The 16,839-nt window shown below is 60.0% G+C and overlaps 2 protein-coding genes across 3 annotated transcripts; one reads left to right on the top strand and one right to left on the bottom strand.

The window, feature by feature from the left end:
• Positions 1-527: 527 nt before the first annotated feature.
• Positions 528-11,069, top strand: LOC101937456 (zinc finger protein 497-like). 2 transcript variants are annotated; one of them, XM_024100713.3, is made up of 2 exons: positions 528-756; positions 3,419-11,069. In XM_024100713.3, the coding sequence occupies exon 2, from the start codon at positions 3,573-3,575 to the stop codon at positions 5,409-5,411; it is 1,839 nt and encodes a 612-aa protein (XP_023956481.1). In that variant the 5' UTR covers positions 528-756; positions 3,419-3,572; the 3' UTR covers positions 5,412-11,069. The 2 variants fall into 2 exon arrangements, with proteins under 2 accessions (XP_023956481.1, XP_023956480.2); XM_024100712.3 differs by having other exon boundaries at positions 529-756; positions 3,526-11,069.
• A 1,955-nt stretch (positions 11,070-13,024) lies between these two features.
• LOC112058839 (zinc finger protein 345-like) lies at positions 13,025-16,839 on the bottom strand. The gene is given in 3 exon segments (XM_065590980.1): positions 13,025-15,612; positions 15,614-16,203; positions 16,317-16,839. Coding segments are annotated over 3 exon segments (2,259 nt in total). The 3' UTR covers positions 13,025-14,466.

Here is a 16,839-nt window from a genome sequence, read left to right as displayed (position 1 = left end):
CAGGCCGTTAACCTGCGGAACTCACCTCCACATGACGAGGTGTCGCAAGATTCCCAGAAGGACTGGGGATTTCATATAGGCAGCCAGAACATCCACATTTGTAAGGACCAGGATTACAAAACTAGCCAAGGCTTCTCGCCTGGAAATTCTGGGCCTAAACCAAGCTTGAAATATGGGGTTTGGGAATACATTTTCCCCTATGGGGAGGGGCACTTTGCAGTTTTCTCTAGAGCAGCAGCTTGTACCGACTGCTGGGAGCTAGGGCGGTGGGGCTGATTCTGGCCGCAGGGAGGGGGCGGGATACCGGGCTAGATAGGCCCTGGGGGAGAGAAGCCCGAGCTGGGCTTGGGGCACTGCTGTGGGGAAGCTCGCAGCACTGGAGTCCCTGGCTGGGCACGGCTGTGAAAGGCTGAACACAGGGGAGCCAGGACTCCTGGGTTCTGTCTCCCACCCTGGGAGAGGCGTTGGGTCTAGTGGGTTAAAGGGGGGGGCGGGGCTGGGAGCCGGGACTCCTGGGTCCCATGGACACAACGAGCCCTGGGACAGCCCCTCCCACCATCACTTCCCGTGCCTGGGAAACTACACTCCCCATGGTGCTTTGCAAGGGCCGGTCCTTATCGGCTGCTTCCTGCCCCTCAAGCGGCGGCGGGGAGCGGGGGGGTCGCTGCATGGAGTCGGGACCCCCGAGCACGGAGCCGGCTGCCGCTGCCACCCGCCCGGCCGGGGACGGGGCCCCCAGGGCCGATGGGTGCCTGGGTGAGCCCCCGCCGCCCCCTGCACCCCATCCCGCACTCCCGTCCCCCTGCACCCCATCCCGTACCCCTCCGTCCCCATGTAACCCCTCCCCGCACACCCCAAACCCCGTCCCCGCACCCCTGCTCCCCCTCCCGCACCCCCGCACTCCTCTGAACCCCTCTGTTCCCATGGAACCCCTCCCTGCCCCCCGTCCCCCTGCACCCCATCCCGCACCCCTCTGTCCCCATGTAACTCCTCCCCGCACGCCCCAAACCACGTCCCCGCACCCCTGCTCCCCCTCCCGCACCCCCGCACTCCTCTGAACCCCTCTGTTCCCATGGAACCCCTCCCTGCCCCCCGTCCCCCTGCACCCCATCCCGCACCCCTCTGTCGCCATGTAACCCCTCCCCGCACGCCCTAAACCACGTCCCCGCACCCCCGCTCCCCATCCCGCGTCCCCGTCCCTTCCTCCCCCATCCCCCTGCACCCCCTCCACGCATCCCCGTCTGCATCTGTCCCTCCCATCCCCCTGCACCTCCTCCCCGCACCTCTCTGTCCCCCTGCAACCCCTCCCCACACTCCCCGAACCCCATCCCGCACCCCCCCCGAACCCCATCCCCATTCCTCCCTCCCCCATTCCCCTGCACCCCCTTCCCTCACACCTCCCTCCCCCACCCCATCCCCGCATCCCTGCACCCCCGTCTGCATCCACCCCTCCCCGCCCCCGCTCCCTCCTGTCCCCACCCTCCCCGCACCTCCCATCCTCATCCCGCCTTCCCCATCCCTGCACCCCCGGCCTCATCCCGCAACCCCTTATCCCCAATCCTCCTTCCCCGCACCCCCTGTCCCCACCCTCCCTCCCCGCATCTGCCTTCCTCATCCCACCTTCCCCACACCTAGAGAGGCGTGGGGAATGGATGGTTAGATGGGAGGATGGATGGGGATAGACACATGGATAGAGAGGTGGGAGGGTGGATGGATAGATGGGGGGATGGATGGGGATAGATACATGGATAGAGAGGTGGGGGGGTGAATGGATAGATGGGGGGATGGATGGGGATAGATACTTGGATAGAGAGGTAGGGGGGATGGATGGATGGGATAGATACATGGATAGAGAGGTGCGGGGGGATGGATGGATAGATGGGGGGATGGATGGGGATAGATACATGGATAGAGAGGTGCGGGTGGATGGATGGATAGATGGGAGGATGGATGGGGATAGATACATGGCTAGAGAGGCGTGGGGGATGGATGGATAGATACATGGATAGAGAGGTGGGGGGGATGGATGGATAGATGGGGGGATGGATGGGGATAAATACATGGATAGAGAGGTGGGGGGGATGGATGGATAGATGAAGGGATGGATGTGGATAGATACATGGATAGAGAGGTGTGGGGGGGATGGATGGATAGATGGGGGGATGGATGGGATAGATACATGGATAGAGAGGTGTGGGGGGATGGATGGATAGATGGGGGGATGGATGGGGATAAATTCATGGATAGAGAGGTGGGGGTGGATGGATGGATGGGATAGATACATGGATAGAGAGGTGCGGGGGGGATGGATGGATAGATGGGGGGATGGATGGGATAGATACATGGATAGAGAGGTGCGGGGGGATGGATGGATAGATGGGGGGATGGATGGGGATAGATACATGGATAGAGAGGTGCGGGGGGATGGATGGATAGATGGGGGGATGGATGGGGATAAATTCATGGATAGAGAGGTGGGGGTGGATGGATGGATAGATGGGGGGATGGATGGGGATAGATACATGGATAGAGAGGTAGGGGGGATGGATGGATGGGATAGATACATGGATAGAGAGGTGCGGGGGGATGGATGGATAGATGGGGGGATGGATGGGGATAGATGGATGGAGAGGTGTGGGGGGATGGATGGGGATAGATAGAGAGGTGGAGGGGGTGGATGGATAGATGGATGGATAGATGGATGGGGATAGATACATGGATAGAGAGGTGGGGGGATGGATGGATAGATGGGGGGATGGATGGGGATAGATACATGGATAGAGAGGTGCGGGTGGATGGATGGATAGATGGGGGGATGGATGGGATAGATACATGGATAGAGAGGTGTGGGGGGGATGGATGGATAGATGGGGGGATGGATGGGATAGATACATGGATAGAGAGGTGCGGGTGGATGGATGGATAGATGGGGGGATGGATGGGATAGATACATGGATAGAGAGGTGCGGGGGGATGGATGGATAGATGGGGGGATGGATGGGGATAGATACATGGATAGAGAGGTGGGGGGATGGATGGATAGATGGGGGGATGGATGGGGATAGATACATGGATAGAGAGGTGGGGGTGGAGGGGATGGATAGATGGGGGGATGGATGTGGATAGATACTTGGATAGAGAGGCGTGGGGGGGATGGATGGATTTTTTGGGGGTTGGATGGATAAATGGATAGAGAAGTGCGTATGGGGATAGGTGAGATGGTCATGTACGTGGCTGGATGGGTAGGAAGATGGATGGACGAAGGCGTATCATGCCTTCTTTTCCGTCTCGTCTCTAAGACACACAGTCCCCAATTGGTCCCACCTCTCTCCAGACAGAACCCCCCGTGTGTCTTGGGTCGCCAGGGAGCATGAGCGGAACTGTCCCCAGTTCAATGTCTTTCTCCTCCTGTCCCCAGACTCTCGTGCATGGGCTGAGGAGCAGGACGCTCCCATGACGGTGTCAGTGTGTGGCCGGCGTTCTCTGGCGGCCCTTGTACTCAACACCCCCTTGCTTGTTCCTCAGGTCATGGGCCCAGATGTCAGCCCGAGGAGGACAACAGAGCTGCTGAGATGGCTCCACCAATCCGGGAAGTTCCCGGAAATGCCCAAGAGAGAGGCCTGGCCTCCGTGTCATTGACCGGCCCCAAGACGGAGGAGGAGGAAGTCCTCAAGATGGCGTGTCTCAGAGGGGATGTTGTTGTGGAGACCACCAGGGGGCAGGCAGTATGGATGACCGTGGCCAACATGTTGACTCCCAATATGGACATTCCTGGAAAGGGCCAATGGGGACGTTCAGCCTCCGTCTCACCGACTGTCCCTAAGGTCGAAGAGGAGGAGGAGACTGCCAAGATGGAGCCTCTCAACGGGGATGTTGCTGTGAAGGCACAAGGGGGATGTTCACCATGGATGACTATGGCCAAGATGATGCCTCCAAACATGGATGTTCCTGGTGTGGGCCAGCCGGAACGTGTAGCCTCAGATTCATTGCCTGTCCCTAAGACAGAGGAGGAGGCCGAAGACACCAGGATGCTGCCACCCGAAGGGTCTGTTTACACAAAGGCCCAAGAGGGACATGCAACATGGATGACCATGGCCAAGATGGAGCCTCTCAACGGGGATGTTGACGTGAAAGCCCGAGGGGAACCCTTGACCCTGATGCCTTTCCCTATCTCCAAGGCCGAGGAGGATGAAGCCACCAAGCCGGTAACTCCCCCTGCTCCTGCTTGCCGGGAGCGCCCGTACCGCTGCGGCGAATGCGGCAAAGCCTTCTCCCGCAGCTCGTCCTGCGTCAAGCACCAACGCACCCACACGGGCGAGCGCCCCTATGGGTGCCCGGATTGTGGCAAGTCCTTCGGCCAGAGCTCCACCCTCAACCGGCACCGCCAGGCCCACCTGGCCGACAGGCCGCACCGCTGCACTGACTGCGGCAAGGCCTACGGGACCGCCTCGGCCCTGGCCCAGCACGGCAAGAGTCACCTGGCCGAGAAGCCCCACCGGTGCCCGCAGTGCGGCAAAGGGTTCAGTGAGCGGTCGAACCTGGCGAAGCACCAGCTGACCCACACAGGCGAGCGGCCCCACCGGTGCGCCCAGTGCGGCCGCGGCTTCAGCCAGAAGGCCAATCTCCGGCGTCACCAAGAGACTCACCGCGGCGCTGAGCTGCACCGGTGCGCCGACTGCGGGCGGGCCTTTCGCCACGCCCGGCGGCTGGCTCAGCACCGCCGGGCCTGCCACGCACCCGGCGAGCCCCACTCCTGTGCCGACTGTGGCCAAACCTTCGCCGCCCGCTCCCAGCTGGCCCGGCACCGGCGTGGGCACACGGACGAGCGCCCCTACCGCTGCGGCGTTTGCGGCAAGGCCTACGGCGTCAGCTCCCACCTGCTGGTGCACCTGCGCGGGCACACAGAGGAGCGGCCGTACCGCTGTGCCGAGTGTGGGGCCGGCTTCGCCGAGGCCGCCAAGCTGGCCCAGCACCGGCGCAGCCACACCGAGGAGAGGCCCCACCAGTGCGCTCAGTGTGGGCGGCGCTTCGGCCTGCGCTCCAACCTGACGCGGCACCAGCGGGCCCATTCCGGCGAGAAGCCGCACCGCTGCAGCCAGTGCGGCAGGGCCTTCAGCCGCGGCTCCAACCTGGCCCAGCACCAGCGGACTCACCGTGGCGAGAAGCCGTACCGGTGCGGCCAGTGCGGCAAGGCCTTTGCCGTCAGCACCCACCTCCTCATCCACCAGCGCTCCCACACCGGGGAGAGGCCCTTCCCCTGCCCTCACTGCGGCAAAGGCTTCACCGTCAGCTCCAACCTCCGGCAGCACCTGCGGATCCACACCGGGGAGCGCCCGTACCCCTGTGCCGAGTGCGGGAAGAGCTTCCGGGCTCGGACTCACCTCCGGGCCCACCAGAAACTCCACGCATGAGCGGGTGGGGCGGGGCCGCAGGGGAGACGGCGGGTCTGTGGCTGGCCACGGCTATAGAGGGGGACAGCAGGAAGCGGTGGAGCTAGTTATGGGGTTAGTTGTAGCTTAGGGAGCATGGCTCTGTAGGGCCATGGGGAAGTATTGGGCGAGGGGTTATGGGTTTTCAGAGCCATGGGGGACCATGGAGGTTTCTTGGATCTTTAGGCTGAGAAGGGACGATGATGGGGGGTAGGTGGTAGCTTTGGTGGGGTTCATAGATGGAGTCTAACCTTGACGCACCTGAGTATGAGCCACAGAGGCTCTCGGCACCGATGGCAGATGACACGGCCAGAAGGGACCATCGTGATCTGACTTACGGAGCAGAGAACCTCGCCCTGTGATTCCCACATCCAGTCCATGGCGGGTGGTCGAGCTCGAGCGAGACGCCGGGTTGTCGTTTAAGGACTCCGAGCGGCAGAGACTCCACCAGCACCCGTGGCAATCGGCTCCATCGGTTAATTAGGAGGCTGGGTTAAAAATATGGGTGGTGGTTCTAGTTTGAGGCAGGGGGAGGACTTCTGGGTTCTCTCCCCGGCTCTGAGAGGGGAGTGGGGACTAGTGGGTTAGAACAGAGGGGGCTGGGAGCCAGAACTCCTGGGTTCTCTCCCCAGCTCTGGCAGGGGAGTGGGGGCTGGTGGGTTAGAGCAGTGGGAGCTGGGAACCAGGACTCCTGGGTTCTCTCCCCAGCTCTGGGAGGGGAGTGGGGACTAATGGGTTAGAGCAGAGGGGCTGGGAGCCAGAACTCCTGGGTTCTCTCCCCAGCTCTGGGAGGGGAGTGGGGACTAATGGGTTAGAGCAGGGGGGCTGGGAGCCAGAACTCCTGGGTTCTCTCCCTGGCCCTGGCATTGTCTTGCTGGGTGACCTTGGGCATGTAGCTTCTCCGGTCAGTGCAACTGGTTCCCTTCCGCTCTTTGTCTTGTCTGTTTAGCGTGTGGGCTCTGCAGGGCATGGCCGATCTCTCACTATGGAGCACTGTTGGTTGGGGTCTGGGCAGTGCCCGGCACGACAGGGCCCTGAACTTGGCCGGGGTCTGGGCAGCACCGGGCGCCACGGGGCCCTGATCTTGGCCGGGGTCTGGGCAGCAGAAAGATCTGTGCCAAGGACAGTCATGGGCCACCCTATGGGAATCGCGCCACCCTATGGGAATCCGCCACCCCCCCCAGCAAACTGCCCCAAATGCTGAGGTGTCCAGGCTACAGTGGCAGATCGGCCTAGGGGGTTTAGAAGCCTCAGTTTCAAAATCAGTATTATTAGTGTTTGTGTTACTGTAGGGCTTAGGACAGGGATTTTAATGGAGATATCCCATCTCCTAGAACTGGAAGGGACCTTGAAGGTCATCGAGTCCAGCCCCCTGCCTTCATTAGCAGGACCAAGTACTGATTTTGCCCCAGATCCCTAAATGGCCCCCTCAAGGATTGAACTCACAACCCTGGGTTTAGCAGGCCAATGCTCAATGCGGAAACTGATCCCGCCCTCCGCTTAATTTCATCTGGCTTGCGGCAAGTCTCCATGCCGTGGGCCGGAAGCCCTGAGCCTGGCCCCGCCCTTTTCCCCCCAAGTGGGGCTGCAGACACAAGTGCGAGCTTGCCCCACTGCGGGGGAAAACTAGAGTTGCCAGCCCGTTAAAAGTCCGGTCGGCTCCGCGTGGCTCCCGGAAGTGGCCGGCATGTCCCTGCGGCCCCTAGGCACAGGGGTGATCAGAGAAGCTCCGTATGTTGCCCCCGCCTCGCACGCCAGCTCCACTGCTCCCATTGGCTGGGAACTGGGGCCAATGGGAGCTGCAGGGGTGGTACCTCCGCTTAAGGACTGGACACAGCGGCTGCTTCCGGGAGCAGTGTGGAGCCAGGGCAGGGAGCCTGCCTTAGCCCCGCTGCGCCGTCAACTGGGAGCTGCCGGAGGTAAGCGCCACCTGGCTGGAGCCCGCACCCCAAATCCCTACCCGGCCCCAGGTCGGACCCCCCTTCTGCACCCTAACTCCCTCCCGGAGCCCGCACCCCCCAACCCCTGATCCCCCTCCCGCACTCTGAACCCCTCATTTCTGGCCCCACTGCAGAGCCCGCAGCCCCGGCTGGAGCCCTCACCCCCTCCCAGATCCCAGCCCCCTGCCCCAGCCCGGTGGAAGTGAGTGAGGGCGGGGGAGAGTGAGTCAGGGAGGGAGGGGGGCTGGAGGGAGGGGGGGCAGGGCCTCAGGGAAGGGGTGGGGCCAGGATGTTCAGGTTTGTACCATTAGAAAGTTGGCAACCCTACAGAAAGCCCCGAGCCCTCTGTGCGCCCCCCCCCCCCCCGCCTCCATGGGGCTGTGTGTGGCCAGCGATTGATTTTTTTATGTGGGTCAGTGGCCCCTGATAGAAAAAAGGTTCCCCACCCTGGCCTAGGAGGCCGCGCCCTCGAACTGACCCTGTCTCATGTGTGCCCTGGAGCCCCCAACTCCCACTGGCACGTTGGGAACCTGCCCTCTGGCTCCATGCCCCTGTGGTGGGCAGCCAGCGAGCTCCCCTGGAGTCAGTGACATCAACGGGGGCTCGGGGCCTAAACACCCCTGAGGTTCTGGGCCTAAGGGTAAATTACACGGAGACTAATGGACTGTCTGTCTGTCTGGCCCTATACACCCCTCCCATGTAATCTATCTACCCCCACACCTCACCCACCCACCTCTCCATCCCCATCCCCCGCCTCTATCTATCCCCATCCACCCCTCTCATCTATCTGTCTATCCCCACACCCCCACCCACCCATCTATCCATCCCCATCCATTCCCTCTATCTCTGTATCCCCATCTACCCCTCTCATCTATCTATCTATCTATCTATCTATCTATCTATCTATCTATCTATCTATCTATCTATCTATCTATCTATCTATCTATCCCCATTCACCCCATCTATCTATCCATCCCCTTCCACCCCCTCTATCTATCTATCCCCATCCACCCCATCTATCTATCTATCTATCTATCTATCTATCTATCTATCTATCTATCTATCTATCCCCACACAACCTTCTCATCTATCTATCTATCTATCTATCTATCTATCTATCTATCTATCTATCTATCTATCCCCACACAACCTTCTCATCTATCTATCTATCTATCTATCTATCTATCTATCTATCTATCCCCATCCACCCCGTCTATCTATCTATCTATCTATCTATCTATCTATCTATCCCCATCCACCCCCTCTATCTATCTATCTATCTATCTATCTATCTATCTATCTATCTATCTATCTATCTATCTATCTATCTATCCCCACACAACCTTCTCATCTATCTATCTATCTATCTATCTATCTATCTATCTATCCCCATCCACCCCGTCTATCTATCTATCTATCTATCTATCTATCCCCATCCACCCCCTCTATCTATCTATCTATCTATCTATCTATCTATCTATCTATCTATCTATCTATCTATCTATCTCGTTCAGGTGTCACACTCCACTGCCCATTACGTGGTATGTGAAGCTTTCCCTCGCTGGACGTCGTTGCCCATGTTAGAAAGTCGGAGTCTGGGTCACCATCCCCCTTCCCTCCGTCCATGTCCCGTGTGAGTGACCCCCTTCCCTGTCCCCCTCACCCAGCCTGCCACTTAGTTCCCGTCTCAGGGGGCTCCTTGCTCGCCCACCCCAGCTCTCCCCCTCTCTGGGGCTCGAGCTGGGGGGATTCGCGGGCTCTGGAGTTGGGGGTCAGGTGAGTCTGGGTGCCGGACTCCCCCAGATGGGGGGCAGCACGTCCGGCGTTTGGATCAGGAGCCCAGCACGGGACACAAGCAGGGATGGTGCCCCGTGGGGGACGGGAATGAGAAACGACACAGCTACCCTCTGTCCCCTTCCCATCAGATGGTAGATTAGGATGGGGGGGCTGGGAGCCAGGACTCCTGGGTTCTGTCCCCAGCTCTGGGAGGGGAGTGGGGTCTAGTGGGTCAGAGCAGGGGGGCTGGGAGCCAGGACTCCTGGGTGCTATTCCAGCTCTGGGAGGGGAGTGGATCTAGTGGATTTTGAGCAGGATGGGGGAGCTGATAGTCCAAACTCTTAAGTTCTCTTAAATTGAGCAGGATGGGGGAGCTGTTGGCTCTAACCACTAGACTGACCTCCCCTCCCGAGTTAGGAATAGAACCCAGGAGTCCTGACTCCCAGTCCTTATAGCAGTGGAGCGTCCCTGACCCGACTATCTGGCAGTGAAATATAATGGAAAGCCCCAGTGTTTATGTTGCCATTATTAGGTTTCAGGATTAACACGTCACCCCAGAGGCATGTGGCAGGTCTGGTCTCTCACTTGGGCCTGGGAATCCCTCCAACTCTTGCGGTCTGGGTCGAGTGGCTCCTCCTTTTAGGCTGGGGCGGGGCTTTATATATGTGGGGGTGGGCTTGCTCCAGCCCATCCCTGGCGATTCAATAGGTGGGCCTGGGGGTGAGGCAAAATCCTAATGGTTTGCCTTTCTGCTGTTAGGACTACAATTCCCACAATGCCCTGTTGCAGAAGCTATAGTACCCATGGTGCTTTGCAAAGGAAGAGGCAGATAAAATGTTCAGCCACCCATTCCCTTCATGTACACTCAGCCTACCCTGCTTGGGTGGGGGCTGGGAGCCAGGACTCCTGGGTTCCATCTCCAGCTCTGGGAGGGGAGTGGGGTCTAGTGGTTACAGCAGGGGGGCCTGAGAGCCAGGACTCCTGGGTTCCATCTCCAGCTTGGGGAAGAGAGTGGGGATTTCTCTTTCAACTGAGACTGAAATCAGTATTTAGTGTCTGGAAGGCAGTAATGCCAGGGAGCCAGGACTCCTGGGTTCTCTCCCCAGCTCTGGGAGGGGAGTGGGCTCTAGTGGTTAGAGAGAGTGAGCGGGTATCAAACTGGGCTATCTGGGGTATTCTGCCCCCTTTCTGGTTTCCAAAGATCACATGGCAGGTGAATGTTGAGGGGATTTATATGACTGGGTCTTTCCGGGGGAGCTAGATTCTCAGCTCAGCACCCCTGGGGGCCAACCGGGAGTCACCCCTGGGCTGCAATGGGGTCACGGCCAGCTAATCTCAGCTCCCCCGGTGTAAATCTTGAGCCACCCCCTGGAAAATTGCATGGTAGTTAATGGACTCACTCTGGATTCACACCCGTTTACTTGTAATCCGGGCTGTCACACCACCTCAGATATCTGCACATGTTGGAGGGGAGGGGGCATGAGCGGATTTAGTTCCTTTCCAATACGTCCAGCCTTAAGCAGCCAGAAATTTCCCTGTGGGGGCCAAAACAGCTGGCAAGACATTGCTCACGGCTCTGAAATAATGGGTGGGCTATTTGGAGCTTGCAGGGGGTGATCACGACACCCGTCCACGCTCCTGTGAGTTTGGACTCCGTTGTGTCCGGCTAGCATGTCTGGGTGCAGGGGCTGGGCGGGGAATATCTTTTTATCTCCGCGGTGGACTGAAATTCCACCAGCTCGGTTTGACGGAATGCAACGTGGATCGTGTCCATGTGACAGCTAAGAGCCATCTTGATTTGGAAGCGTTTTTATGTCTGCTCTGGTTGGATTTGTACCTCTTCAGCGTGGAGGCAGAGATTCAAGCTTCATAACTGTTAAGAATGCAAATGGTCAAAATATCACAATAAATAGCCTTCAAGCAACCCGCGTGAGCTCCCTGAGCCGCCGTTTTCTTACGGTGCCGCGCGGTAACTTTGACGAGCGATGGATTTGTCGGCTTGCGCGTGTCCAGGGAAATCCACCTTTATGGGTGAAAAAATCGACTCCTGCCAAGCCTGGACCCTATTGAATGACCCTCTGTTGAAATTCAGACCGCCGCGCTCTCCCCTGGTGGGCAGGGTTAGCAGGGGATCGGTCTGCTAACAATGAAATCGTATTGCGCGGTCGGAAAGCGAATAAACCGGCCTTGGCTCCCCAGCCGTTTCTCACTAGCTCACGATGCAGGAAGCAGCTACATACACTAGAACGGCGGCTCTCCAATGGTGGGACCCCAAAGTGGGTCATAACCCCATTTTAATGGGGTGGCCAAGGCTGGCTTAGACCGAGCCCCGCTGCCCAGGGCTGAAACCGTAAGCCTGAGGGCTTCAGCCCTGGGTGGTGGGGGCTCAGGTGACAGGCCCCCCTCCTAGGGTTGTGGAGTTTTGTTGTCAGAAGGGGGTCGCAGTGCAGGGAAGTTTGAGACCTCCTGATCTAGAGACCCCGGGGGAAAAGAGCCAGTGAGAAGGTGAAAGATTTGGGGGTCATCCTGGCTAATCATAGAATATCAGAATTGGAAGGGGTCATCTACTGCTCAAAGCAGGACCAACCCCCCACTAATTTTTTTTGCCCCAGATCCTTAAATGGCCCCCTCAAGGATTGAACTCACAACCCTGAGTTTAGCAGGCCAATGCTCAAACCACTGAGCTATCCCTCCCCCTAAAGCGCCCAGTGTGACTCATGTGACTCATGGCCAAGGGGCTAACGCGATCCCGGGCTGTATAGACAGGCGACTCTCAAGTAGGAGCAGAGCAGTTATTTGATTTCTGAATTTGGCCCTGGTGCTCACAATTCAAGGATGTGGATAAATCGGGGCGGGGTCAGAGAGCGATCAAAGGCTTAGAAAACCTACTGTACCACGATAGCCTCCAAGGGGTCAATCAATTTCGCTTAACAAAGAGAAGGTCCAGGGGTGACTTGACCCCAATCTAGAAATACCTCCATGGGGAGCAAATATTGACTAAGGGACTTCTTTAGAGAAAAGGTCTAACACGATCCAACGGCCGGAAGCTGAAGTTAGACAAATTCAGCCGGGAAAGAAGGTGTGAATTGTTAATGGGACGAGCAATTATATTGGATCGGCCCATTTTCAAATCAAGAGAGGATGGTTTTTTAAGAGATCTGCTCTAAGAAGTATCTTGGGGCAGGTCTCTGGCCTGGGACAGACTAGCTACCACAGTGGTCGCTTCTGCCCTGGGAATGGATAACATTCTGGAGGGATTGCTGGTTTTATAGACTGTGTATCTCGCGGGCGAGCCCGTCACGGGCAAACAGGCCACGTTAGACTTTGGAGCAGCGGGCGCTGTGTTTTCTCTGCTACACCTGCCCTTCGCGGGCTAGCCCGGCACATCGGTCCCGTCCGATGGAGACCGAGGGCATTTCGCTTTGCCGTGCGGACAGTGATACATGCAGAGATTCTCCCGCAAGCCCAGCAAGGAAACTGCACGCCAGAAAACTTTGTGACTGAGGCGGGTTTCAGAGGGCTGATAAATACCCGCATCTGTAACAAACTAGAACAGGGCTGAGGAGAGGCTGAAGATTCACTTGAGGCCAGGGAGAGGTAAAAACCCGTAAAAGGTGGAGGATGACTTAGGAAAGAAGAGGAAATGATACAGGGTGGAATTTAGTAAAGAATGGCCCAGTAGTTAGAGGAGAGAGGACAGGAACTCTGGTTCACTCCCCAGCTCTGGGAGGGGAGTGGGGTCTAGTGGTTAGAGCAGTGAAGGCTGGGAGCCAGGACTCCTGGGTTCTCTCCCCAGCTCTGGGAGGGGAGTGGGGTCTAGTGGGTTGCGGGGGGCTTTGAGAACCTGCCAAGAGTCTGACAGAAGAACACAGCAGCGGCTATGCCAATAAGTCTTTATTACAAGAAGAAGGGTAAGGAATACAGGACCACAGCTGAGAGCAGTGCCGGATTGCTCCCAGGTACCTCCATCTGCCACCACCAAGCTCTGCTGCCCCCCACCCCAAGCTGGGATGACAACCACGGACCCATCCCCACACTAACTCCCAAAGCCCCTCCCCCTGTGCACAAGGAAGTGTGTGTGGGGGGAATAACTCCCCAACCCCCTCCCCGCCAGACTTCATTAACAGAGTATCCCCAAGGGCTGCATAGATGTTCATGGGTTAAACGTGAGAAGCCCACCCCCAGGAAGCGTTACTGATCCCCAATCTAAACATGGGGAAACTGAGGCACAGAGCGGCATGCACCTCACGGTTACATAATGACAGCAAAAAGGGAGGACTGGGCAAAGAACCCAGGAGTCCTGACCCCACCCCTAGTCCTCCCTATGGCTCTAACCGCTAGACTTCCCCGCCCTCCCTGAGGTGTATCCAATCTCCCAGTCTAACTCAGACACCCTCTGTAGGGGTGGGGTTATGCCAAACTCCGCGCAACTCACTTCCTGTTTAGTCCCCAACCACCCGCCAGACAGGAGCCGGCGCCCCCTAGGGGGGAAAGGCCCCAGGTCCGATTCCCCATCTCTGCACCTATCCGCTGCTTCTCTACAGCGCGGCCTCTACTCAACTAGCACCCTCTATGGCAACGGGGAACGCTGCTTCCTCACTAATGTCGCCAACAGAGCCGATTACGGCAACCTCACCAGCCCCATAGCTCTAAACCCCTAGGCCCCACTTCCCCCCCAGAGCCGGGGACAGAACCCAGGAGTCCTGGCTCCCAGTGCCCCTCGCTCTAACCCACTGGGCTCCACTTCCCCCCCAGAGCTGGGGAGAGAACCCAGGAGTCCTGGCTCCCAGTGCCCCCCGCTCTAACCCACTGGGCTCCACTTCCCCCCCAGAGCTGGGGACAGAACCCAGGAGTCCTGGCTCCCAACCCCTGCTGCTCTAACCCACCAGACCCCAATCCCCTGCAAGATTCACGGATAGGACCCAGGAGTCCTGGCTCCCAGCCCTCCCTGCTCTAACCACTAAACCCCACTCCCCTCCCAGAGCTGGGGACAGAACCCAGGAGTCCTGGCTCCCAGCCCCCCTGCTCTAACCCACTAGACCCCACTCCCCTCCCCGCAGAACTGGGGATAGGACCCAGGAATCCTGGCTCCCACTGCTCCCCTCCCCCTCCCACTCCTGTATACAAAAGACAGATACATTTCGTTGGGACCCAAACCCTCCACGCTTATTAGCGTCAATCTCAGAGGGTTACCAGTGTGTCCCCCCAAGCCCCACTTCTCTCTCCTCTGCCCCCCAGCCCCCCATTGCCTCCCCCTCCTCTTCCTTCCCCTCACTGCTTCCCCCCCCCATGTCCCCCCTCCCCCCCGAGGGGGCAGATTCTCATACTCCCATGCCTAGCGCCACCGCCACCCCCTCCTCGACCACCACCTCCAGAGCCGCGGAGGCCGCTGGCGCCCCGGATCCAGGCACTGCCCCGGCCCTCTCCTGGGCCAGCAGCTCTTCCCGGGCGTGCACCTTCTGGTGGCGGGTGTACTGCAGCAGGTAGCGGAAGCAGAGGCCGCAGCGGGAGCAGCGGTAGGGCTTCTCCCCGGTGTGGATGCGCTGGTGCTGGACCAGCGCCGAGCTCTGGCTGAAGCTCTTCCCGCAAGTCCCGCAGGCGTAGGGCCGTTCGCCGGTGTGGGTCCGGCGGTGCTGGGCCAGCGCCGAGCTGTGGCCGAAGGCCCGGCCGCAGTCGGGGCAGGTGTAGGGGCGCTCGCCGGTGTGGGTCCGGCGGTGCTCCAGCAGCTTGGAGCTCTGGGAGAAGCCCCGGCCGCACTCCCCGCACCGGAAGGGCCGCTCGCCGGTGTGGGTGCGCCGGTGCTGGGCTAGGTGGGAGCTCTGCCGGAAGCTCTTCCCGCAGTCGCCGCAGATGTAGAGGGTGCCAGGTGGGCGGGCCTCCCCGCCGGCCCGGTGCACCTTGCGGTGCTGGGCCAGGTGGGAATTCTGCCCGAAGCCGCGCCCGCAATCCGGGCAGCGGAAGGGGCGCTCGCCGGTGTGCACCCGCCGGTGCTGCACCAGGTGGGAGCTGACGCCGAAGCTCTTGCCGCAGTCCTGGCAGCGGAAGGGCTTCTCGCCGGTGTGGGCCCGCCGATGCCGCAGCAGCGTGGAGCTGAGGCCGAAGGTCTTGCCGCAGTCGGGGCACTGGTAGGGTCTCTCCCCGCTGTGGGTGGTCTGGTGCTGGATCAGGGTGGAACTGAGGCTGAAGGCCTTGCCGCACTCGGTGCAGCGGAAGGGGCGCTCGCCGGTGTGGGTGCGCTGGTGCTGGGTGCGGGTGGAGCTCTCCGAGAAGCGCTTCCCGCACAGGCCGCAGGGGAAGGGCTTCTCGCCGGTGTGGGTGCGCCGGTGGTTGAGCAGGTTGGAGTTGCGGTTGAAGCTCTTGCCGCAGTCGGGGCACTTGTAGGGCCGCTCGCCGGTGTGGATGATCTGGTGCTGGAGCAGGGTGGAGCTGAGGCTGAAGGCCTTGCCGCAGTCCGGGCACTTGTAGGGGCCGCTCGCCGGTGTGGACCCGCCGGTGCTGCAGCAGGTTGGAGCTGCGGCTGAAGGCCTTGCCGCAGTCCGGGCACTTGTAGGGCCGCTCGCCCGTGTGGGTGCGCTGGTGCTGGAGGAAGGTGGAGCCCCGGCTGAACGCCCGCCCGCACTCCCCGCACTTGTAGGGCCGCTCGCCCGTGTGGATGCGGCGGTGCTGTGCCAGGGTGGAGTTGGAGCCGAAGGATTTGCCGCAGTCCGAGCACTGGAAGGGGCGCGCCGGCGGGGTGGGGCGGGAGGACGGCGGGCCCGGAGGGGGCCACGCTGCGGAGGCTGGGCCCGGATTGCCAGCGAGGTCGAAGCCGGGGGGGGCTTCCGAGCTGGCGTGCAACCCGAGGTCCCCGTCCTCGTGCGAGCCACGACGGAAGCTTAGCTCGCCGTCTTCGTCTGAGCCGGCGTGCAACCCAAGCTCACTGTCCTCGTGCGAGCCAGCGTGCAGCCTGAACTCGTCATCTTCATCTGAGCTGGCATGCAACCCAAGTTCACCGTCCTCGTGCGAGCCAGCATGCAGCCTAAACTCAACGTCTTCATCTGAGCCAGTGTGCAACCAAGCTCACTGTCCTCGTGCGAGCCAGCGTGCAGCCTGAACTCGTCATCTTCATCTGAGCCGGCGTGCAACCCAAGCTCACTATCCTCGTGCAAGCCATCAAGCAGCCCGAACTCACCATCTTCATCTGAGCCGCCATGCAGCCCACGCTCACCATCCTCGTGCGAGCCAGTGTGAAGCCCAAGCTCACTGTCTTCTTCGGAGCCAGCGTGTAACCTGAGCTCACTGTCCTCGTGCGAGCCAGCGTGAAGCCCAAGCTCACTGTCTTCTTCTGAGCCGGCATGGAACCCGAGCTCACCGTCCTCGTGCGAGCCGGCATGCAACCTGAACCCTCCATCTTCATGTGAGCCACGCTGGAAGTCAAGCTCACCATCTTCCCCTGAGCTAGCGTGCAGCCCGAGCTCACTGTCCTCGTGCGAGTCACGACAGTAGCTCCTCCCGTAGGCTGCGGGGCTGTTGTCCGGCTGGGAGCAGGCGTCCCCCACTCCCCCGCTGCCGGCTGGGCTGTCCGTCCCCCACTCCTCGTTATCCGACCAGCACTGGATGTCGCACGAGATCTCCCGCTCCGAGCCAGTCAGGCTCGGCAGCTTCTCCTCTTCCTCGGCCCACGGACAGGGGCTGGGCTCTTCCTCCTCACTCAT

This window comes from Chrysemys picta, chromosome 4, assembly GCF_011386835.1.
Source record: "Chrysemys picta bellii isolate R12L10 chromosome 4, ASM1138683v2, whole genome shotgun sequence".
Lineage (NCBI taxonomy): Eukaryota > Metazoa > Chordata > Testudines > Emydidae > Chrysemys > Chrysemys picta.
This window is presented reverse-complemented; position numbering and strand designations above follow the sequence as displayed.

Coding starts and splice junctions, on each gene's coding strand:
- LOC101937456 (XM_024100712.3), top strand. CDS start 591: ATGGTGCTTTGCAAGGGCCGGTCCTTATCGGCTGCTTCCTGCCCCTCA. Junction 757..3,525: donor CAGGGCCGATGGGTGCCTGG/GTGAGCCCCCGC, acceptor CTTGTTCCTCAG/GTCATGGGCCCAGATGTCAG.